We start from the raw sequence: 24,379 nt of genomic DNA, 5'->3' as shown, positions 1-24,379 counted from the left end.
GCCTGAAGGGGCGGATGGGGACCAGGGCTTCATCCTGTTCTCTGTCTCAAGCCCAGCTTCACTCCCTTGGCTTTGAGAAGATTCTGGGCCACTCTCTGGGCACCACCCAGATGTGGGTATGAGCTTCAGACGTATGCGGTTCTGAGGACCCCCAGCTGGGAACCCTGGTCTCCTCTCCGCTCTCCTTTCCAAGCACTGAACTGGCCTCCTTTCTGCACAAAGCCCTCCCTGGCTCTCCTTTCCAGGCTGGCCTGCCAGGGTGAGTGCCCTGCTTAGATCATTCTGGGTTGAATCTCTATTTACCCTTTTCCTGTAGATCAGAGGGCCTGGCACTTAGTAGGTGCTCAATTAATGTTGCTCAGAAGACACCCTCCATTTATTAAGTTACTTCCTTAATAGGAAAACGATCGGAAGGCCATCCAGAGGGTGGAAGCAGCGAGGTGAGGATCCTGTCAGTGTGGCAGTCATCCCATCTCTGGGACAAAGGGTTTTGTAGGAAGAATCTATTTCCATGTTCTGTGCTAACACTGGCTCCATTTGTATGCTTTCAACAAATTATCTCACAGACCATCCAGTGCAGCTCATGCTTGCCCTGCAGATTTGCAGAAACATCCTTGAATCCCACCAGTGCCCTCCTTTGGACTCCCCATTATTCTGCTTGTCCCCTCAGATGGTCTTCTGTCTGCCAAACAAATTGATCGGGCTGCCAGAACTGCACTGAGAACCTTCAGGAAGCTCCCTGAGTGGCGTTGCAGAGAGAGGGTGGGCGGCAATGGATTGCCAGCCCTTCCCTCTTCCTGCTCCGTGTCCTGGACCCCCTGGCGAGTTTGGTGCTCTGCTTGGCCACAGAGATGTCCCATTTCAGCTCTGGCCCTGTACCCAGGGAATGAGTGCAGCTGGGGTTCGCTTTCTTTTGGGAGGTTCCTTTTCCATTCTTTTGGCTTCAAGCAATTCCTTGAATGCTGCTGAGTAGCAGGCTCCAGGCAAAGCAGGAAGGGAGCCCTCTGGGAATTTTCTAGTCTGGCTGTCCCCTCTGAATGGCATTTGTACCATTTTATTGACCATTTATCTCTCCAAGAGAGCTCTGTTCTCCACTTCCATTCCCCTGAACCGGAGAACTTTCTTGCCAGTCCAGTAGGTTCATCCATATTGTTTATTTTACTCGGTTGATTACAGAAGGAACATAGGGAGACAAGACCACCAGCTTCTTCACCCTCCCTAGTGCCTTGAGTTTCAAAAGGTCCAGAAGACATCAAGAGACCCCATGAACTGTCTTGTAGCTTGACATCACAATGTCCTTGGCAAAAAAAAAAAAAAAAAAAAAAAAAAAAGCAGAAGCAAGTATCTGAAGTAAGGCAGGGGGGTATCCAAGGCATACATACCCCATGGCCGCTGTCCTTGAGGTTAATGCAGACATGGGGCTGTTCTGGAACCTTCCGGGATTGCTGTATCCCGGGACGATGCTATGCCAATCAGCAGCACACATTGATTTCAACTCCCCTCTTCCGCCACCCTCCCCCCCTTTTAAATTCTGTTCTATAAAGAGCCCAGTGTGCTGGAAAGAACACCACTTTCATATGGCTTTGAAACCAGGCGTGCTATGGAGGGGACAAAATCTGGGCCAGTTGCTGACAATCGCAATCGATGAAGCTTGTCCACAATGCCTCCTGGTCAGCCTCTTCCTCTGCCGTCTGCCCGCCCCCTCTCTCCACACTCGTAGTACCCACATCGAAGGAGTGGGACTTGGCCTCGAAGGTGTCATGTGGGTCTTTGCTTTTAAACCTCAGGTTACCCGTCTGCTCGCTGGGGTGCTAATACCCACCTCCTGCTGGGGATCCCGGCAAGGGACAAATAGCACGATGCGGTCAACACTTTTTTCGAAGCCTAGAAACTGCTGTATTAGGAAGGTGTGTGGGAGCGCCTGGATGTCTCAGTTAAGTGTCTGACTCTCGATCCCAGCTCAGGTCTTGATCTCACCGATCCCAGCTCAGGTCTTGATCTCACCGTGGTGAGTTTGAGCCCCGCAATGGGTGTGGAGCCTACTTTAAAAAAAGAAAAAGGAAAATAAAAAAAAAAAGGAAGGGTCTTTGCAGGGAGAGCTAAAAACAGAAGCCTTTGTGGGCACTATGAGGGAGAGTAGGAAAGTTAGGACATGGACTCTGTGCAGAGCTTGGGGACCCTGTGGGACTGTGTGAGGGAGACGAGGAGCACGTGCCTCCCTCCACTGACCCACACAGGACAAGCCTCCTGGTCACAGGCAGCTCGTCCCTAGAATGTCCTACGTGGACAGAGGGTGTGCGTACATGTAGACTGAGCTGATTTCATGGTCAGCTAAGGTTGCTTGAACCCGTGCTACCTCGATGCGTGGTGACTTGGGGCACATTTCTTCCCTGTGCCTCAGTTTCCCTGTCTATCAAATGGTGAACATGATGGTGCCTGCCTCTGGGTCCTGTGAAACTCAGAGGATGTATGGAATTTGGAGTCCAATAAATGCTAAAAAAAGTCATTCCTCTGCTACTTGTCGTGGTGGGTCTGTGTGGGGTCTCATTGCGGCCTGCCCGTGGCCACTTGGGCTGGGCTGGGTGCATCCCGGAGCCCCCAGAACACATCATGGATGTTTCAAGGCTGTACACCCCCACTGCCCCACTTCCTGGCAGTTTGGAGGGCTCAGGAGAACTTGCTCACTAGTGTGTGCAGACCCTGGGTGGAGAACCAGAGCCGGAGGGAGGCTCTCAGTCTTCCAGACAGGGAGAGATCTGAGACTTCTCAGTTCCCAGGGTGGATCCGCGCAGGCCGGAGATGGGTAGGAGGACCCTTTCATCTTTGGGTCCAGCACGTTCCCCCCGGGCTCCCATCTGCCCCACGTTGCTCGTGGATCATGTGATGTCCACGCAGTGCATGCCACATCTTTTGCAGATGGAGAAACCAAGACCTTCAGGGTGGAGATGGATGACTTGGTCAAAGCCACGTGACAGCAGAGTGGCAGGCCTTCCCCGCCCTGACTCCTCAGCCAGCGTTACTGTTGCTCCATCAAGGCTTTTGAGAGTCCCAGACTCCGAGTGTCCCTTCCCTGTCCCCGTGACTGGTTAACAATTTTCTAGAGGCTTCACATGCCCAACATACCTCTACCCACTGCCCTCCCAGATCCCTGGGGTCATGTTCTTCCCTTCTCTGGGCAAATACCAGTGTTGGTTTCCCTTGGAACCCAGGAGGTCCAGCTAATTGCTGACTATCTCCTGGGTCTGTCTGTTGAACTGGAAAGGTATTTGCCCAACTCTCCTTGGGCCCTCGTTACTCATTGACCGACGCTGCTAACAGCAGGAAGACCCGACCCCCATGGTGGCACATTGGGTCCGATCTCTGGAAACCCCGGTGGCACTTGCTGAACTTCTATGAGCATCCCCCCTCCTTGCTGGGCCGACTCTGACACTCATGGTGTATATGAAACACCGGCTGTGTCCTCACATATGTCCCTGGGTCTCTCTGAGGCCACCAGGGAAGGACAATGCACTGATTACTTAGATAGCTACCCCTGTGAATCCACGGTTTCAGTTCCCCTTGGTCAAACAAGGTCCAGAAGCAGATGATCCTCCCTCTGACACGTCGTCAGAAGGTCATCAGTAGCCTGCCACCATGACACATGCCTGGGCACGTCACCTCGCATCCTCCCAGGAAGGATGAGCACAGCACAGTGAGATACTTTGAGAGAAGGAGAGACCACACTCACGTAGCTTCGGTTACAGCAAGTTGTGATAACTGCTCTATTTTATTACGAGTTATTGTCGTTCATCTCTTGCTGTGCCTTTAGCACAGGTGTGTGTGTGTGTATGTAGGAGCAAAGGCTGTGTATGGTGTTTGGAACTATCTCAGTTCCAGGCATCTACTGAGGGTCTTGGAACGTATCCCTGGTGGCTAAGGTGCGCGGGGACCATGCTTTGTGCCAGATTCTGTGTTCCAGGCTTTAATTTAAGCCATGCTGCTGCTTACTGGGAGCAGGAGTTGTACCCATTTTACAGATGAGCAAACCAAATGTAAGGCGATGAGGCTAGATAACTCGGTAGGGGGTGCAGAGCTCATAAATGATGATGCCCCCACCTGACCCTCAAGCCTTCCCCCAGCTCCAGGTGACCTTCTACTTTTCTGCCATGAGTTTCCTCTGAATTCCTTCTGCAGAGAGCAGGTAGGAAAGGAGGAGGTGGTGGTGTGAAGCGGTCTGGCAGCTGGCATTGGGACCCGGAGCCCAGTTTTGGCCCTGGTTGGAGTTTTAGCCGGAGACCTGTCCTGCCCCAGTTCCTTGTCTGGAGGAACTTTGGTCTGTGCTTCTTAGAGACGTGGTTGGCAGATACTGCACATCCATCACCATGTGACGTGGCGCCAGAGGGCTGGAGGTCGGACACCTGGGCTCCCACCCACTATGCCCGGTGTGTCCTTGCCCTGTCACTCTGTCCCACTGAAAGGTCACCTTGGCCCTTTGCGACCTGATGTTCTGTGTTGGGACTTTCCAGGAGGTGGCCGAGAGGGGCAGGGACTGGCATCCAGCACTCTGCCTCAAGCCCAGGGAGAGAACCTGCTGAGCCAAGTTGGGACCTGGGGTAGAGGACCCCCCTGATCCTGGGCCCTGAGTGGCGAGCAGCGCCTGGTGGGTGGGCAGGGGTGAGGGCACCAGCCAGAGCTCCCCAAACCCGGCTTCCCCGCCCCCCGTCGCTCCCTCCTGGTGAAGGAAATCAGGGTCGCCTACGGAGCAGCGTGCCCAGTGCTGCTGGAACTGCTTCCTTGAATGAGCTGTGTGTGTGGTCTTGCTGCTGTGGATCTGAAACCCATAGAAAAAACTTTTTTAGGAAAAGTGTGATAAAGAAGTAACTGTGAGCATCGGAGCCCTCTCCATCCCGGCCACTCCATCTGCGCTGGCTCTGGGTCATTTCAGGATGGTCCCTCAACCCCTGGAGCTTCACTTCCTCCTTGATAGAGTGATGGTGGTGGCAGTGGTGGTGGCGGTGCTGGTACCTGGTACGTGGGGCTGTGTGACTCCCGGAGAGTGCGGCCTGGTGGGGGAGACGGGGCGGCCGTGACTGGGCCTAGTGGGTGAGCAGGTCTGCAAGCTCAGTGGGGCAGGGCTGGGTCTGTTCATGACCAGGTCCCCACCTTGCTACCTAGTGAGGCCTGGTCAGCAGAGCTGTTCCAGGTACTGTCACACTTGGCTTGGTGCTGGTCAGGAGAACCTAGTACAGGAAGCAACCTCTGAATGAATTACTGTTTCAGTCTGTGCTTCTAGGAACTCAGAAGGTGTTTGAGGGTGGGCATGGAGGCAGGGGCTGTGGGGGCCCGTGGTGGAGTGGGGAGGACGAGGGGCTGCTGGGGGATGTTCGGCCCTTTCCCTGGCTTCGTCCAAAGCATGTGAGCTTTTTGGATTTTTTTGTTTGTTTGTTTTTGTTTTTGTTTTTTTGTAAATTTGTTCTTCTATATTGAGCTTCCTTCTAAGATTTCTTTTAGACAAACAGGTTCTAAGAGAGAAGTTTGCAACGTGTTTTGATTCAGGCCAAGGGAGAGCAAACAGGGTGAGGGCTGGCCCTGGACTGGCCCAAGTCAGCAGAATTGGGCTGGAAGCAGTCAACTGTCTTCCAGGCCCTGGCAGGCTGACCACCAGCGGTCTGGGGGTGGGGGGTAGGGTTCAAAGTGCAAGGAGCATCTCAGCAGCCTTGGTTAGCGAAGGGCAGTGACCCGGCTGGAGGTCCTGGCGGAGCCCTCCCTTGCCAGGCAGTTTGCATCCATTAACCACAGGTTGCCCTGGACCCCCAGCACCCCCACTCCCCAGGGGACAAATAGTACAGAAGCTTCCTCTGCTCTATCCAATCTCTGCAGACCTCAGAGTCCCAGGACGCTTATGGAAGCTTCTCGGTCTACACCAGTGTGTCTCAGCCTCGGTGCTATTGATGATTGTGCTCTGGGTACCATCCCGTGCGGTGTAGGAAGATTTGCAGCCTACCTGCCCCCCACCCACGAGATACCGGTAGCATCCCCCAGTCATGACCATCACAGACGTCTCTGGACATAGCTGTACGTCCCCCGGGGACAGAATCACCTGTTTGTCCAGAGAAACACTGCCATAGTTCTCAGGGGCCTCACCTGAGTCTCCCCATGGCCCTCCAGGGCTTCCAAAAAAAAAAAAAAAATCAGTGATTCTCAAATATTTGATATTTAAGAGAGAGACTGGCCAGTGTTTGGCCTGCTGCCCCATGTGGGCTGGGAAGCTGGGTTGCAAGGAGGAAGAGGAGGTGTGTGTGTGGGGGGGGCGGTAAGAGGCTTCAGAAAAGAGATCAAACTCTTCTGTTCTGAAGGAGAATGGGGGAGTCGGGGGAGCTGCGATGCTCACGTGATCCCAGCGTCGGGGAGCCAGGAGGGACCCCACCGGGCTGAACCATGGCGTGCCCTTGCGTCGGTGTAAACGTAACCCCATTTAAGGTCCTTCCACGCTTGTGGTTTAGTGGTGATTTAAGAGTGAATTCAAACACAAGCATTGCTGTTCAGCTGCTTAAAACCCATCGATGTATTCCGCAAGCGAGCCGTGGCCCAACTTGGCGGAGCAAGACAGATGGGCTCCCTGTCCTGGGGAGCCTGCAGGTGGGGCTGCCCTCCCTGTGAGGACCCCCACCCACCTTCCATCCCCAGCGTGAAGGGTGGCGTTGCCGGAGCCCTGGGCTTCTGGAAGGCTCCTTAGGCTGTGTAGGCGAGGTGTCCCACGGCCAGGGTCTCGGGACCATGAACACGCTGAGTTAGCAAGGCCGACAGACCTCTGCTTTTCATGCCTCCTGCCTCTGAGCTGGCAGCTGCCCAGGAATGCTCACAAACATAAAACCGACTTTGTTTTCAGAATGTTCTCGAGCATAGACTCCAAAGGCTGCATAAAGGCATTCTTGTGGGGCTAGTTATCTACCGGGGAAAATCGTGCTGGGGCCCCAGACCAGAGCATCCCAGGGGATCTGCCCACGGAATGCCATGTGTTGGCACCGGCGGGGGTGGGGGTTTCAGGGTGGCCCCAGGTCTGTTGTCCGCTCACCTCTGAGAGGTGACTCACCACGAGGATTCTCGTGCGTTCTCGGGGCTGCGTCTCCAGAGGGCCCCAGGCTGGAATTGCGGAGAGTTCCGCAACGTGGGGCCACCATCCCACCCCAGAAGATGGGGTTTAGTGAGGGGTTTAGTTTAGTCAGGCTCTTTTTCACCAAATTTCCTGATTCTGAAGGCCTGTGTCTTTGACCTGGTGCCTCTCCCCACCCCGCTGCCCCCCCTGCTCCCCGTCACTCACTCACTCCTGCTCCCGCTGCCTCTCCAGCACTTAACTAACCCACCTTTTGGGGGGTCTTTGCCCCCCACTCTGGCGTCGGTGGTCACGTCATTCTTCTAGTTTGATTATCAGGCTCTGAGAATAAATGATGGCAACTCCCGCTTCCAGATTAAGTTCCCAGGAGCAGGCTCAGTACATGTCACCCCCAAACTTCCCCGCTCCAGAGCTCTGCTCCTGCCAGGCTCTGCGGCCCATCCCTGCTCACAGTCCTGCTTCCCCACAACTGCTGTCACCCCTACCCCCTGCCCTCCTCCCACTGCCCCTGCTCCCCATCATTGCTCTTACTCTCTCCCCCTGGCCCCACTCCTGATCCCCATCCTGCTTCCCCACCTCCCCTGCTCCCCATCACTGCTCTTACCTCCCTCCCCCTGGCCCCACACCTGCTCTCCCACTCCTGCTCCCCATCCTGCTTCCCCATCACTGCTCTCACCCTCCATCCCCCTCACTCCTGCCCCCCTCCCACCACTCCTGCTTCCCCATCCCCACTCTCACCTTCCATCCCCTCACCTTTCACCTCCCTTGCTCTTCCCACACCCTCTCGCCCACCCCCTGCTGCCTTGAAAATCCTTTTACTTTCAGAATCCCTCTGAGTGTTTAGTCCTATCAGACCTCTTGAGCTTGAGGTATCCCCTGTCCTGGCCCGGTCCTTACCAGCACCAGCATGGAGCAGGGAGCCCTGCACACAGGCAGATGTGGGATGTCTGTATGACCACCCCTCTGTTAGGGCTACTTTGAGGACCAAGGGAGATGAAGCTCGTGCCAAGCCTGTGCGTGGGGAGCCTCCTGTGACTTTCCATCCCCTCTGGTTGTCAACCTGGGGCTGCCTGACTTAGGATCAGTGGTGTGGATCTCCTAAAATGCAGCAAGATGTAGTCTTGTTTATTTTTGCTTTTGTTGCCCTTGCCTGAGAAGACACCCCAAAATATTGCTTAGATCAATCACAGGGCTTACTGCCTCCGTTTTCTATAGCAGCACAGGGACTGTGGTCAATAGGATTGTAATCGCTTGGTATGGTGGCCAAACCTGCTGTGGTGATCATTTCATTTTTTTTTTTTAAGATTTTATTTATTCATGAAAGACACACAGAGAGAGAGGCAGAGACATAGGGAGACGTTCTCCCAAGGGAGAAGCAGGCTCCCTGCAGGGAACCTGATGTGGGACTTGATCCCAGGACCTCGGGATCACAACCTGAGCCAAAGGCAGATGCTCACCCACTTAGCCACCCACATCATTTCATAATGTGTAAAACCATCCACCCGCCCTCCTACTGTATACCTGAAACAAATGGAATATTGTATGCCAATAATAATTTAATCTAAAAAAAATGCCACGAGGAACGTCCTGGATGTGGCGGTTGGGCCTGGGGACTGTGTGAGGACCTGCTTTGAATGTTCCTCAGAAAGGTAGTTGTGTCCATGAGCCTTGGTTTCCTCTTCCAGAAAATCTACCTCTTGCCCTCCCAGCCTCCGATCCAAGAATGGCCAGTGGGATGGGGGGGCCTTATACTGTAATATGCTGCCCACAGAGGGGGGCTCATCCCCGGGCCTCAGATTTGCTTCCTTGGGGCAACATCTCTCAGTGAGAAGTGCTGACCTGTGGCCTTTGTCCCTTCGCAGGCAGGTGACAGCAGGGACATGTCTCGGGAGCTGCAGGACGTGGACCTCGCCGAGGTGAAGCCTTTGGTAGAGAAAGGGGAGGTGAGTGGACAACACTCCTGGCTCCCTCTGCTCACGTGCACGCTCGTAGGCAGACACATGCGTACACACTTGCATGTGTCCACTGCTTCCTAATTTCCAAGAATGCAGAAGGACAAGAGGTTCCTTGTCCTTGTGGTCAGACCTTCCATGCCGAGGAGGCCTCCTTGTGGGAAACAGAGGTGCCTGTCCTCCAGCTGGGGCTGGCTTGGAAAAAGCCTTCACGTTTGCGCCCTTGGCATTGTGTTTTAAACCACATTCACCTCCTGGTTCTTACTGGGCTGTGTAACTGCCTGTGACGATACATCTTGTTGAAAACGGAAGGCTCAGCCTCAAAAGTGAAGTTATTCGAAGGCCAACCGGATGCTTTCAAAAATAAGGATTAACAGGCCTGAAGCGCGTCGTCTGCGCCTGCTTGCCGCTGGGCTGTATCTCAGGGTTAGGACTTGCCGAACGACGGAATAAGACTGTGATTGGTTAGGTGCTGGGTTCTGTGATTGTTCCCATTTTACAGAAGGGAAAGTGAAGCCATCAGAAGTTAATCTGTCCTCCGTCACATAGTTGCAAAACATGAGGCATGGGGCCAAACACAGGCCAGCCAGCTGCCTTCGGTCAATGGACTGTTCTTCTGGTTCTTTTGTGGCCTTGCCTGTCGCTGCTGCATCGTAGGCCCACTATTTCATGGGCTTCTCATTATGAATGTGTGAGGCCATCATCTCTGTCCCCATCGTGCAGATATAGACACTGGTCTGTGATGGGAAGGGGATCACCCAAGTTCATTCAGATCAGTGGCCCAATGAGGAGTAGAAGCCAGGCCCGGGGCAGGTGGCGCTTTAGAATCCCTGTTACCGTTCTGCACCGGGGCTCTGCCCATGTTCTCTGTAAAGAGCCAACTATGAAAAGCGCAGGCTTTGCCCGCCGTTCAGTCTGTTGCAACCACTCAGCTTTACGGTTACGACACGCGAGCGGCCAGCGACAGTCTGTGAGCAAACGGGCTTGTCATGTTCCAATAAAACTTTATTTACAAAGATCGGGGAGGGCTGTCCTTCGCCGATCCACACTGTTGGCTGCACAGGCTCCGAATCCAGTTCCTCTTCCAGTTGGGCTCTGTGACAGAGTCTTCAAAACAAACAAGGAAACAAACCCCGGGGGATACAAATACCTATCAACACGTTCTTATTTCTTGCTTTTAAAGGCCGTGAGAAGTAGCATAGCACGCTTTGCTTTACTCATTTCAGCGAACTCTCTTGGAGACCTCTATCCAGCAGCAGTCCGCAGCATGCTCTTCCCTTCCAGCTTCACAGCATCCCACCAGGTTTCCTTTCTAAAATTTTATTTTTAAGATTTTATTTATTTATTCATGAGACACACACACACAGAGACAGAGAAAGAGAGAGAGGCAGAGACACAGGCAGAGGGAGAAGCAGGCTTCCTGCAAGGAGCTCGATGTGGGACTCGATCCCAGGACCCTGGGATCACACCCTGAGCCAAAGGCAGACAGATGCTCAGCCACTGAGCCACTCAGGCATCCCTCCCACCGGGTTTAATCGAGCAGCGCCTTGTCTGTGGACTTGTGGGTCATGCCAGTGCTTCACAATTGCCAACAGCGCTTCAGCGTATTTGCACTATTAGGACCTTGGATGTACGTCATTCATACATTTGCAGGTGCAACTCCAGAGTAAATTCTCAGGAACGGCATCTCTGGGTCCAAGGGTAAATGTGTTTTTAAACACAGTATTTATACTTTTCAGGCAGCCTGCTGGTATCTTTGGAAAATTTTGTTTTCGAAACCCAACATCTAAGAGATTATCAGTTGCAGGTTGCATGTCTATCTCAAAGTGAATATTTGCCTTTCCTTCCAAGGTTTTCGATGGTAATAAACCTTCCAATTCCTTACACTGACTCCACAGAGCATTTTTAATCGGACTTCCTTGGACGGTTCCTCCTGACGTCTGTTCTCAATCTCCCCATCCGGCTGCCACGGCACTTTGAAGATTGGGCTTGTGCAGAATGGATTTTCCGCTCCTTCCTACCAACACACTCATGCACAGTGGGCATTGGCCACCTTTGCTTCTCCCAGAATTTACCACACTCCCTGATGTCCTTAACCCAGTCCAGGATGTGTGAAGCCATTTCAACCTCCAGCAGCAGGGCCTCTGTGGCAATCTGGTCTTCCAGCTCTGGCTGTCCCAAGGGGCTTCTCTGCACACTTCCTTCCCCTCATTTGCATTTTGCTCTGTGGAGCTGTCTTCTGTCCTGGTGCTTGGTGATGGGGTCTGGCTGGGGCTTAGTTTTCAGAGGACTTTGACTCCTATCTCTAGACCAGAAAGGAAACATGCCAGCAACATCTCTTGGGAATGTTGCAGCTCCTCCCCAGAGCCACATTTCCAATGCTCCCCCTGTCCTGTCCCCAGTCTGTTTTTGTAGGAAATTGGAGAGGCCCCCCCAGAGGAGGGAGGGTAGGTATAAACTAGACTCAGGTCTTGGGGAGAGACCCATGTGTTCCAGTATTTTTTTTTTTTTCTCCAAGAAACTGACAAAACTGACCATCTCTCTCTCTCTCCACAGACCATCACCGGCCTCCTGCAAGAGTTTGATGTTCAGGCAAGTAGAGGGGATGACTTCCCTTCCCCCTTCCCTGCTCTGTCTTTTCTCTTTCCTCTTCTTTCCACTGGTTGAAGATCATTGTTCAGACATGGGGGGGACAAGGGGAGGGAAGGAAGTTGCGCCAGCTGGTTCTCCACGTTCTGCTCCTTCTCCCCGGAAAGAAGCTGGTTTGAGTGGGGGCCAAAGAAGCAAGAGCTCATCGCTCCCTGCAAAGGCGGGAAGGAGATGCTGAGGTGTGGGGCGTGTGCGGGATGGAAATGGGGAGACGTTGGGTGGGCTTGGGACCCTGTGATGGGTGGCCGCTGAGCAAAGGCTTGATGTTCTTGGCTCTGCTTGGGAACATGGGCCCAGCCTTCTCTGTGGTTTCCTGGCTTCATCTCCGCTCAGGATTGGTGCGGGCGAGGGGGTGGTGTGTGTCTGGAGCTTTGTCCAAGAACAAGTTTTCAGAAGAGCGGGCTGGCTGGCCCTGGCGGAGGGCAGGGTCAGAACCTCAGGAACCGTAAGGCCTGGACTCATTATCTCAAAGCTGGCATGGCTCCCACGCTGTGGGGGACCCTGATGTGATGTGTCTTGGGCAGTGTTGGGTCAGTAACACACCCTAACTCTCTTGCGAGGCTTTTTTATTTCCCCCCATTTTTTTTTTTTTTTTTTGGTGGTGAAATACACATTACATAAAATTTACCACCCTAACCATTTTTACTGCATGCTTCATTGGCATGAAGTACATTTCTGTTGTTGTGCAACCATCTCCACAACGCTTTCGTCTTGCAAAACTGAAACCCTGCCCTCAGTAAATGCAAATTCCCCCACTGTCGCCTCCCCAGGGCCCCTGTGGCCACCACTGTCCTGCCTTCTGTCCCTGAATCTGATGAGGACTCGATGGACCTCACATAAGTGGCATCGGGCAGTGTTTGTCTTTGTCATTAGCTTCTTTCACTGAACGCAATATCCTCAAGGCTCCCCCGTGCTGCAGCAGGTGTTGGAATTCCCTTTTTCTTCTCTAAGGCTGAAGACTCTTCCGCTGTAGGCACAGACCACGTTTTGTTTATTCGTTTGTGTCTCCGTGGGCGCCTGGGGCTGCTTCCACGTTTTGGCTCTCGTGCAGAGTGCTGCTGTGAACATGGGTGTGCGGGGATCTGTTCGGGAACCCCTGCTTTCCATCCTTTTGCGTACGCGGCCAGAAACAGAATTGTTGGATCACAGGATTATTGTAGATTTTTTTCTTAAAGATCTTTTATTTGTTCATGAGAGACACACAGAGAGAGGCAGAGACACAGGCAGAGGGAGAAGCAGGCTCCCTGCGGGGAGCCCGGTGTGGGATTCGATCCCACGACCTTGGGATCACTCCCTGAGCTGAAGCAGATGCTCAACTGCTGAGCCACCCAGAGGCCCCCACTGTAGATCTTTTAAACCTTGGTTATTAATTCGGAGAGACCTTGAGAGCATAGTTTATCTGTTTCCCGTGAAGATAACTCCCCCCGTTTGCATCGCTCTTGGCAGCTGGCAAAGCACTGTTAGGTGCTCCGACCTCCAGGTGCAGGTAGCTGGGAGAGCAGAGAACAGCACCTCGGGCCCCACCTGCCTGCCCAGACCCCCCCACCTAGCCTTGAAGTTTGCCCAGGCCGGACTGGGCGGGGGCGCTGCATCCCCAGGATGTCAGCCTAGCAGGGACCACGAAGGGAAGCTGGACCAGGGCCTGGGAGGGATAGGGTAAGGCCTACCACGGTGTGCCCCCGCGGCCGGGCTGGGCCCTTGGGACTAATCCCAGAGCTGTCCCGTGAGGTGGGAGCCTTTTTCTGACCATGCATCCCTTTATTTGGAGCCTTTTTCTGATTATGCATCCCTTTATTCCTTTAACAAATGCCTGCTTTGTGCCTGGCATTGTCTTAGGTGCTGGGCACACAGTGGGGAGCGTGACAGGCAGTGATCCTTGTTTTCAGGGACTTAGATTTCAAACCGATCGCTCAGCACTATCGAGCACTGAATAGGTGCCAGGCATCGCTCTGAGTGCGGCGCGTGTTTTGCTCAGGGCGTGCTCGCAGCCATCCCTTCCTCTGTGTTGCAGCCGGAGAGCCCGCAGCACAGAGAAGCTGAGGAACTTGCCTGAAGTCTCAGGGCCGGAAAGGTGTCGGCAGGGGGTTTGAACTCACCCAGTGTGTTTCCACAGCCCCTGTTTGGAACCACTGCTTCTGACGCCCTAGCAATGGGGGGAATGGAATCAAGCCAGCACGCCAGTGCCAGCTACTGGAGGGGCTCTGAGGACAGCAGCTCCCACTGTGGGACACTGTCTAAGGCTGAGGGGTCCGGGATGGCTGTCGGAAGAGGTGACATGACGCTGAGCTGGGACCCGAAGGACAGATGGAGCCGGTCATGTGACCAGGGGAAGCTTAGGGACCTATCATCCCATGCAGAGGCAACATCACAGGCACTGGCCCCTCTGACTTGGATTCTGAGCCTTCCGAAGGAAGCTGAGATCTTCTCAAAGCTAATAGGCTCGATCTTAACCATCGAATCCCAACATTTGAGCCGACGCTGAGTGCTGAGTGATGCTCTGGCAAGGTTGTTTGCAAGAATCTATCTGTTTGTGTGAAACTATAATGATCTGGACCTGGCTCCTAGGCCTGATTGACTCATGATGTTTATGAAGGTTTCCCTCCGATTTCTAGCAGTCTCCACCAAAATCGTGGCTGTGGGTTGCTGTCGGATGTTCCTTCAGAAGATGCGCTGCAGGGTGATGCTCTCTGTGTCCTGAAGAGTTACTGACCACAGGGCCAGAGGCGGAGAATGACAGAGCCTTGGTCAAGGGTGGCTGCAGGGCGTCCCTGTACCAGCACTCCCTGACCTCAGGATTCACACGGGGCTCTGGCAAAGTGTCTCCTGCCTGCTGCCGGCACCTTGTCCTCTGTGGGTCCAGGCCAGGGACCATGCGCACTTGCTGATTCCTCCGGGGACTTTTTACCATCATCCCTACTTGGCAGATTGGGACACTGAGGCTTTCCCGTGGCTTTTCTAAGGGGCCGCATCCAACCTGGTCTGACCCCAACCAGGGGTCTCACCCACAGTGCATTACCTCAGTGACAACCTAGAAGAGCCAATCCAGACACGATGCCAGCATATCTTTGCAATTCCCATCGGAAAACAATTTCCCTGGGCAAATAATCCGAACAGTACCATGGTGGGCCAACGTTTAGCCCGTTGAGGGTAAGCGGAGGCGGGGCTCGGGAGCCCGTGTGCCTCAGTGGCAAACTGCTTTCGTCTCTCCGTTTAGTTGGTTCCTTGCTGCTCATTGAAATGGGGCCCCAGCTGGGTCGTTCCTTGGGGGTCAAATCTAAGGACTCCCAGCAGCCTTACTGTGTATGTCCAAAAGCAGCCAGTGTTATTTCTTGAAAAATATTTGGTGCTTCAGCGTTTTGAGTAACTCAAGCAGACGCTTTGTTCTTTTCCCAAAGAAGTCAAGATTTTTTTTTCCCCCTTTCTGAATCAAAACACTCACCGTAGCCCAGGGCTCAGCGGTAAGAAGCTGCTGGAGGGTCTGGTGCCCAAGCCGCCGGGCTGCTTGCCTTAGGAGACAGCTCAGCTGCCAGAGCGGATGGCATCGTGGCTTTATCTCTTCCTGGCTCACATTGCCTTAGGCCGGGCAGTTTGTTTTGGCCTGGGTGATGTTTTTGGGCCAGTGACTTGGTACCCAGGCATGGGAGGTTCTGTGACTTGCTCTCGGGACATTTCTTTACATGCCTTTCCTGGAGACCCTCTGGGACCCTCCGAGCACAGGGCTGGGTGGGCTTGCTTGGCTGAGGTGCCGTGGCTGCAGGAAGGATGTGGTTTGATAGCTTTGCAGAGAAGGTTCTGGCATCAGGAACTAGGCAGTTGTGTTTGCACAACTGGGATTGGTGGGGGGAGTATTTTGGGTTCCAGCTTACTTTCTTTGGCCAGAATCCTAGAATCCAAGAATATCCCGCACTGGCAGGTGCTTTGTGATCTAACCCTTCCTCTTCTGCTCCAGGTGGGGAGGCTTCCTGGAAGGCCACAAGAGGGGAGGAGGGTTAGGGAGAAGGTAGCAAATGCATATTTGCACACCCACTTAATCATCGCGGGGCTTCCGTGCCTGGGTGGGAATGTGACTCCCTTTTGCAGAGGAGAAACCAGTCTGGAGATTTTAAAAAAAATTTTATTTATTTATTCATGTGAGAAAGAGAGAGAGAGAGAGAGAGGCAGAGACATAGGCAGAGGGAGAAGCAGGCTCCATGCAGGGAGCCCGATGTGGGACTCAATCCTAGGACTCCAGGTGCTCAACCGCTGAGCCACCCAGATGTCCCAGTCTGGAGATGTTAAGAAACTCCCCAAAGGCTACTATAAAGATACCCCTGAATTTTGGCCCATGTGACTCTGAGATATGTGATAATCACAAGGGTCATAATCGCCAACGTCCTGAATACTAACTACCCCGGAAACTGTGCTGGCCTCTTCTGCATGATGCCCTCAATCCTCACATCAGCCCTTTAGGAGAGGGGCTAGTGCCACCCTTGTTTCGTAGTTGAGGAGACAAGGCCCAGAGAAGGTTTAAGGGATTTGCCCTGCACGGCTCAGTGATGAGCTACGTGACCAAGCCTGACCCAGTCCCCACATTCTGGAGCTTTAGGTCCATGTCACCGGTGGGAAGAGTTGGGTCTGCAGAGTCGCGCACTGCCCCTCACTCCACCTGCCCTGAGGTGAGACACCTGCTCTGGCCCCAAATGGCCTCTCCTGTTTGATTGGCTATTTCTCATCTCTTCCACCTGGATCTTTAGTGATTCAGATGATTTGATTTGATTCGGTTTCCATGGGAATCTGCATCTGTGTGCTTACCAGGGCTCCCTGGGCTGTGAGCTAATGTCACCCTCTCACCACCCCCCCCCCCGGGGTCTCTGGGTGCGGGTGCGGGTCTGGGGCGGCGGGGACTGGGGCACAGGAGGCAGTGGGCAGCGTCTCCTGGGGTCCGGCTCCCACTCTGGAGCCCAGTCTGATCCTGAGGGAGGGCAAGGGTGTGGGCAGAGGTGATGATATTTCCCCTTTCCTTGGAAGCAGATCAACTTCTAGGGAAAATGGAAACAGTGACCTTTTGCTAATTTCTTTCTTTCCACACATTGCTGCTTGTTTTCATGCTCCCCGACTGAAGGTGGGTGGAACTCAGAGGCTTAGAAGTCCTCAACCCACCATTTCCCATCCTCGAGCTTCCCCGGCCCCACCTCCCAGCAAGGCCACTGGGGCTTAGAGCCAACCCTGAGTGACAGATGGCAGGAGCGCTCATCTGGGTCACGGAGAAATGACGCTTGCCTCCTGTGTCTCCTCTGGGTTTCCTGGGAGTGCCCTCCTGGGCGTGGGGGGCACCTCGCCCATGCAGCAGCCCCTGTGGTGGGCCTCAGCCCCCCTTCGGTCTGCGCAGCCCAGGCTGTCAGGCTCACCGAGTGTAGACCCCCATCTCCTGGTGTCACAGGGTGGGTGCAGGGGACTGAATCAGGTTCCAATCAGCTCAGTCTTTGCTAGCTGTGTGTCCTTGGCCTGTGGCCCGACCTCCCAGGGGCTGAGTCTTCTGATCTGTAATCTGGGGGAGTATCGCCATCCCCGAGGGTGTTGTGAACGTGATAAACACAGCATAGGCCTCAGCACACAAGCCTCCCACTTCTGCTCCATGGATGGATGGCCAGTTGGATGGATGGCCGGTTGGATGGATGGCCGGCCCTCCTCCTCCTCTTTTCTCTGATTCCGACAAAGACTTTCCTCCTAATTCTTTCTTCCTCGGAGAATTGCGGTCTTTGGTGTGGGTTCCGGCTTCACTCTGTATTCCCAGGCTGACGCCCGTCTGCCCACAGCAGCTGGTTTCCTAACTCTGGAGCTTTTCTCTTCCATGATGTGATGACAGCGTTAAAGAAACCAGCGGAATGGGAGCAGCCGCAGGTTCAGCTGGGCCTCCTTGAGGTCTTATCTTTGAGGGGGGCCTGGTGTGCCTCCTGCAGCCCTGGGGTTTGGCCAGCAGTCAGGACACGGCGGGGGAGGGGGGGGGGGGCAAAGGCTTGTCCTGGATCTTGACTCGGCCGGCCACCTGTGGGGGTGTGTGCTGGTGTGCACGGATGCTGGCGTTTCCCATCTGTGAAATGGCTGTCGTATAGTGTTTGTTCAGTAAACAGATGACTGTCCTTATTATTTTTTTTAAAGATTTTATTTATTTATTCATGAGAGGCACAGAGAGAGAGGCAGAGACATAGGCAGAGGGAGAAGCAGGCTCCATGCAGGAAGCCTGATGTAGGACTCGATCCTGGGACTCTGGGATCACTCCCTGAGCCCAAGGCAGATGCTTAACCACTGAGCCACCCAGATGTCCCAAGATGACTGTCCCTAAATGCAAATCAACTGTTTCTTGCACACACGCACCCTTCCCTGGCCTACCTTATTCCTTATCTGCCTCTTACTTAATGGAAAGGAGATGGGTGGCCTCGCCGCCAACCCCCCCCCCCCCCACCGCTGGGGGCACTAGAGATGAATCAGGAGGATGCGGGGATGGGGGTGTTATTTACAAAAAGAGGGTGGTGGCCCAAGCCCTTGCCATTTCCTCCCAAGCCCTTCTCACGATTTGCCTTTCTTAACACAACAAGGCTGGACTTAATGCTGCGTCTGGCCGCCCCTAAATCGGGTTTTTTTGCCTCTTGTTCCACAGAGCGCCCTCCGCCCTTGGCCATGCCTTGACCAAGGCTTGCTAGACTGAGGGGAGGGGCAGCCCAACGCACCAGCTGACTTGGTGTCTGGTTAACTGTGTCATCCTTTAGAGTCCAGATCATTCAGTGTCTCCCTGGGGCCCACTGGAAAGGAGGGGATCACGGAGGAGTGCGGCAGCTGGTCTCAGAGCTCCCCTGGATCATTCAGCCAGTTGACTTAAGCCATTGGGACCCCCTGGCAGCTTCTTAGGGATTCTCTTTGGGATAGGCATCCTTAACAGCCAGCATGGAGCCAAATGCTACAGTTTGCAAAACACTTCCCGGTGCATACCGCGGATTTAGGCTTGGGAGCAGCTCCATGCGCAGATGGACTTATTACTGCCCTCGATTTACAGCTGAAGGGATTCCCAGTCTAGTCTGATAACTTGGCCAACGGCACATGATAAATGCAACATTAGGGTTAATATTTCTCATCAGATAGCTGCTCTAAATGAGGAAATGTCTGTTGTTCTACTGACCTGGAAGACCTATGAATGTCACCCAGTCCCAGACTCCTTCCAGCGTCCTGAGCATATCGTTTTTTTGTCCTTATGCTCATGAGATGGCTCCTGCACCTCCAAACACCTCATTCATATTCCAGGGAGGAAGCAGGTGGAAGGGTGAAAGGAAAACAAATCAAAAGGCAAATTTTGAGCCTTACAACAACAACACCTCTCCTCAAAACTCCAGCAAGTTCTGCTGACATCTCATGAACCAGAAAAGACTCTCTGGACCACCTTTGGCTACAAGGGAGATGGGGGAGGGGAGGATTTTATCAGGCGCAGTGCAGGGAATTCTTCCTAAGGGAGGCCGTAACATGTTTGAGGGGCCAACCAACATAGGCAGCCAGAGTTTATAAAGCTCTGAAGCCAGGATTGGCAGCCAAAATGAAATCTTTAAGGAATGCTGAGTGGTAGCTGCTGCTTTCACCACCTGCCGTCTCGCAAGCCAGCGCGTAGTCAGTAGGAATAGGATGGGGGCCGTTTCCGCCCCTTACCAGCTTACAGGTGGTGTGGACTATGTGAATCTCGGTGTCCTTTTGGGGCCAGACCATGTCTGGGGCAGAGCCGGCCTTTCCCTCTGGGAATTGGCTGGCAGGTGGGAGGTGGCGATCAAGCATCTTTGCCCTGCAGTGGGTGCTACAGATAAAAGAACCGGCGTGAGGCCAGAGGGCCAGCCTGGGACGGTGATGTCTATGCGGAGGCCCTTCCAGGTGGGGTCCTGGTCCAGCCATCAGTGTGGAGACAGGTGCATGCCCGGGGAAGGATGGGAGGAGCCAGTGTTATTCCTCTATTCCACACTCCAGGGTAGCCTAGCAGGTGTCCGTGGATGGCGGGTCCCTGCAGATGCTGGGGAGATGGAAAGCCATCTGCGGTCACACATCAGTGGGCGGGCTGATGTAGAGTCACAGTGCACATTCTGTGTTAAAGGTTTCTATTCTTCTGGTACACAGAGAGACTAAAAGAGATGTCACTGAGCACACTCGGGCCTTGGGACTTGGGCTGTCTTGGGTTCCATTCCAGCTGGGTGACCTCGGGTAGATTGCTTGCCCTCTCTTAGCCTGTCTCCACTTCTGTAAAAGAGCACGGTTGTTACCCGGTGGGGTTGTGTGCATCCCACGAGAGGACACTTGTAAATGCTCCGGGCAGGGCCTAAGTGTGGTCGGAGGGCTGGCTTGATGCTTATTGCACAGTATTGCCATCTCCTCTATACCCTGAGAGAGTGGCTGTCTACCTTTTCCAGAGGAGGGGAGAGGAGAACTCCTACAGCCTGGGTTTTTCTCAGTTGCATGCCTCTGCCTGGGTCAGACCCCCATGTGCAGGGACTTCTGAGGTCCGGCTCTGAACTGGGGAAGAGCTGAGGTTGGAGAGCTGGCTGATGGAGGAATCGTGCGTGGCTTTCCGGACACCGTCGTATCCAGAGAGAGGACCCTTAGCAAGCCCCAGGACAGGGGACTAACCCCGTCAGGCAAGGGGACATGAAGTGCGCTGGGCACTGGCTTTCTTTGGGAGCATGTGGGGGATGGGAGGTAGGTCCGTCCCTACAGGATACTGCATAGTGATTCATCCCCATGGAGACAGGAGGACAGAATGTTCTTGTGGGTCCAAAGAGGACAAAGGCATGTGATTGTGAGTGATTTCCTCCATCCAGTCTCAGGTATGGTCTTGGTTTTGGCTGGTGGAGAGAGAGCACCAGGGCTGGGGGGGTTGGGGGGGTGTGTGTGTGCGTGCAGATATGTGTGGGTATATGGGCACATCTGTGTGCACATGTGTGTGCATACATATGCACGTATGCGCGTGTGTATGGGTGTGTGCATGCATCTGTGAGGTAAAGGAAGGGGGCTCGCACAAGAAAGGTCACACTTGCCTTTTCTCCTCCTCCTACCTGTGTGGGCTGGTGGGCACAGAAGTCAGCGTACACCTTCTGGGGGCCCCTGCACCAGCGTGAGGACCCAGAAGCTCCGGTTCTGATCCTGCTTCTACCGCTACAAGCTGTGTGACCTTGGGGAGGTCTCCGCATTTTCTTCATCTGTGAGATGAGGGTAGAGAGGCTTGCCTGGGGCCGCGGGGGTCGGGCGCCCTGCCTGACGCTTGGCGGGCACTTAGCACGCCTTAATCCCTCACCTGAGCACCCCCAGCCCCGGGAGACAAGTGCCTGATCACCTTGGCTGCATCGCTTCCACTTTCTCAGACTGGAGGCCTTATCCTTCCTAGTAAGGCGAGCCACGGCTAATGCCGCTCCTGGCTGTGCTGAAGTTCGGGCCAGGGGTGAGGCAGCGGGCCTCGGGCACCACGCCTGCCTGGTTCCTCCAGAGGCTGAAGCTCAGTGGGGCTCATGCCATCCAGGGAGGTTTGACCCCACTCCTGGGAAATTTCACGCCCATCCTGGAATTTTCCGAGAGGGGCTGGCCAAGAATCTTATAACCAATTAAGGGAAGGAGTAGAGCCTGAACCCAGAATAGTTGGTGGACTCCCTAGAGAAGTTGTGTGACTCTGATCATTTATTCTGAGGTCTTCATCCAACAGCTCAGGAGGACCTACTGTGAGCACTGAGGCCTGGGGGTAGGAAAGTAAGTGACGCAGGAGCAGGCCCTTCCTTCGTGGACGCGTGTAGCCCTGGTTCCGTGGTTATATAATGTGAAGGCCTCCACAAAGATGAGTCAGCGTCTGTCACACATGCCCCGCCCCTGGGGGCTGCCAGGGACACCCTAGGTGCCAGCCAGGGCTGGGCATCCCGTAGAATCTGCCACCGAGGTGGTACCCGGGCACTGTGTCAACGCTCCGCTTCCCTGTACCCAGGATCCCCTTTCCTCCCGGTGCTGTGTTTTGGACCACAAGGTGGCCTCCTCTCCTGTCTTCCAGATAGTGACCCAGGGCTCAAGGGCTTGGGGAAGGGAAGAGCTGGGATTTGGAGCCTGGTGACCCCAGGCTGGGGGGGCTGCTGCCTGGCCTGGCCTATTTTTAGAGGGCGCCTTGTGGGTCAGCAGGCGGGACAATGGAGACTGTGGCCCTCTCAATGAGCTATTGTTCCCAGTTGGCTCCAAGGCCTAGGCTGGGCCCAGCAGATGACCGTGGCCCCCACTGGGGGGCCAGGCCGTTGCTTCATCGTCTGTGGATTTTTCCAGTGTTTGTACAGGCAGCCGCGGAGTGCCGGGTGCGGAGGGGAAAAGAGATGGTGGGCTCCGTGTTGGGGGGGACGCCCTTTGTTGAGGTGATGAGGCATGTGGCTTCGAAGGACCCTTGTGATGGGGGGTGGGCCTGGGGCTGATGGGGAGTGGGGGTCCCTTCCATGCTGTGGCCTGTTTGGGCGCATCCACATCACCTGGCAAGCACGCACACGCCCTTGTTTGGTTCCATGGTTCTCCCCATTCCGCAGCTGTGATGGCAGCCTGGGACTCCCCCTCCGGTAGCCAGCATCCCACCTGCTTGCTTCAGGGGTCTTCAGAGTGAGGGCTGGAAGCCCCTGTGTCGCTCTGCTTGGGATGGGGAGGGGAGTAACTTCTTGCTATAAACATGCAAACACTGTGCTCCCTTGTTCTGGAGGCAGAGGCTGAAAATTGGGGTATATTTCTTTATTCGTGAACCAAGTTTCTCAGATTGATGACCATTGACTTCAGAGGATGGGGTGCCTACCCTGGTCCCCCTTTCCCCCTGCCCCTGCTGCCCAGTGAGTGAAATCCTCTTTTCTTCTTTCTTTTCCTTTCCTTTCCTTTCCTTTCCTTTCCTTTCCTTTCCTTTCCTTTCCTTTCCTTTCCTTTCCTTTCCTTTCCTTTCCTTTCCTTTTCTTTTTTTAAAGATTTTATTTATTTTTTCATGAGACACACAGAGAGAGGCAGAGACATAGGCAGAGGGAGAAGCAGGCTCCCTACGGGGAGCCGGATGCAGGACTCGACCCCAAGACCCCAGGATCATGCCCAGAGCCGAAGGCAGATGCTCAGCCACTGAGGCTCCCAGGCATCCCTTAAATCCTCCTTCTTGCTGTTCCCAGAATCCCTACAGCATGTCTACAGCAAGCTCTTGGGGCCCACCCTACCACCCCACTGCTAGCTTATGAGTTCTTACTTCCTCTTTTCTGTTATGCATATTGTAGGTGCTTAATAAATGTTTTTGGCTAAAGTTGAACTGACTTCAGTGGAGAAGGAGCTGTGGTGGGATTTAGTCCCCTGCCTGGTAGACAGTGTGTGCATGTGGAGTGACCCTTCACACTGCCTCAGGAGTGACCCTTCACAGGTCTGGGATGGAGGGGCTACAGGCACGGTCCCTCCTGCTGTGTCCTAGGGGCCTCCTGGCATCCCTGGAGCCCACGGGTCCTAGGTCTGTTGCCACTGTGCAAGTTGGGGGAAGGGACAGTTTGCCCAGGTCCACAAGGCTCCTAACTAGGGGTTCCGGCCTGTTTCTTCTTCTTGCCCCTGAGGAGTAGACGTCGACCTTCTTCCTCCTGCCATCAGTGAGTGACCAATAGGGTTCACATTTAGGCTGGCGTTTGGGAGCAGGTGTAGATTGGCATCTGGAGTGTTCCGTCCTTGGGAAATAAATGTCAAGTGCCAACCTAAGGTGGCCTCCTGCGGCCTGAACGTGGTTTGACTCTTGGAGCTTCTCGGAGTGTGAGGGAGTGAGAAGCATGTGGGGAACCCAAAGTTGGCTCTCTCGGTGGGTCCTGAGTGTGACTCTGGGCAGCTGGATTGGTTTCCCTGAGCCAGAGTGTCACCGGCCACCAGCTCAGGGGTGCGCTGACGAGGATGTGGAGGTGTGTTGTCCAAGAGGTGAAGGCTTTGATCACCTCAGTTTCCCGGATGGGGAAAACCAGGTCCTGTGCAGAGAGGGGCTGGGGCCGGTGCCTTCCCCAAGGTTAATGCAGTGGGTGGCACAGTCTGAGCCCAGGACTCTGTCCTCTGCCTCCCAACTGGCTTCCCCTTCCCTCCCTGGTCTTTGGAGTGGTTTCTCTGGCCGGAGAGATCTGCTGCCCAAAGGCCAGGGCTCTCCTGACCAAGTGAGGAACAGACTTGGAGCCTCCTTAAAACACAGCTGGAAACGCACTGTGCACCTGCAGTCAGTAGTCGTGGCTGCTCCCATCACAGGCCCCTCTGTCTCCTGTCTGTCCTCAGGAGCAGGACATCGAGACCGTGCATGGCTCCATCCACGTCACGCTGTGTGGGACCCCCAAGGGCAACCGGCCCGTCATCCTCACCTACCACGACATTGGCATGAACCGTAAGTTTCCGCAGGGGGTGGGGGTGGGAGAGGACGGCGAGGAAGGGCTGGTGGGGGCGAGTCCAGCTGTTTCTCTTCCGCTGGCACTTCCTGGAGCTGTTGTGGGAAGAGCACTTGCCCCAGACTGGAATGCACTAGGCAGGGCACAGAGCTGTGTTTGTGCTGGCTGTGCTGGCTGTGCTGGGAGCGCCACTGTCTGTGTGTGACAGTGACATCTTTTGATTCGTCTGTACAGTTGTTTTTATTATTTTCACTGAGTTGTACAGCCATCAGCACCATCCATGTGAGAACAGCTTCCTC

The 24,379-nt window shown here is 54.4% G+C and overlaps 1 protein-coding gene across 3 annotated transcripts in view; it reads left to right on the top strand.

Moving 5' to 3' along the window:
• The window catches only part of NDRG1 (N-myc downstream regulated 1), a 56,394-nt gene that overhangs the window by 4,237 nt on the left and 27,778 nt on the right, over positions 1 to 24,379 (top strand). For 2 of the 3 annotated variants that reach the window (XM_077847320.1, XM_077847321.1), the window contains exons 2-4: positions 8,956 to 9,036; positions 11,602 to 11,637; positions 23,974 to 24,079. In XM_077847320.1, the coding sequence (XP_077703446.1) occupies positions 8,974 to 9,036; positions 11,602 to 11,637; positions 23,974 to 24,079 (205 nt within the window). In that variant the 5' untranslated portion in view covers positions 8,956 to 8,973. The remainder of the gene's footprint in view (positions 1 to 8,955; positions 9,037 to 11,601; positions 11,638 to 23,973; positions 24,080 to 24,379) is intronic. The other variant, XM_077847322.1, reaches the window with a different exon arrangement.

The sequence above is a fragment of the Canis aureus genome, chromosome 14 (genome assembly GCF_053574225.1).
Source record: "Canis aureus isolate CA01 chromosome 14, VMU_Caureus_v.1.0, whole genome shotgun sequence".
Taxonomy (NCBI): Eukaryota; Metazoa; Chordata; class Mammalia; order Carnivora; family Canidae; genus Canis; species Canis aureus.
This window is presented reverse-complemented; position numbering and strand designations above follow the sequence as displayed.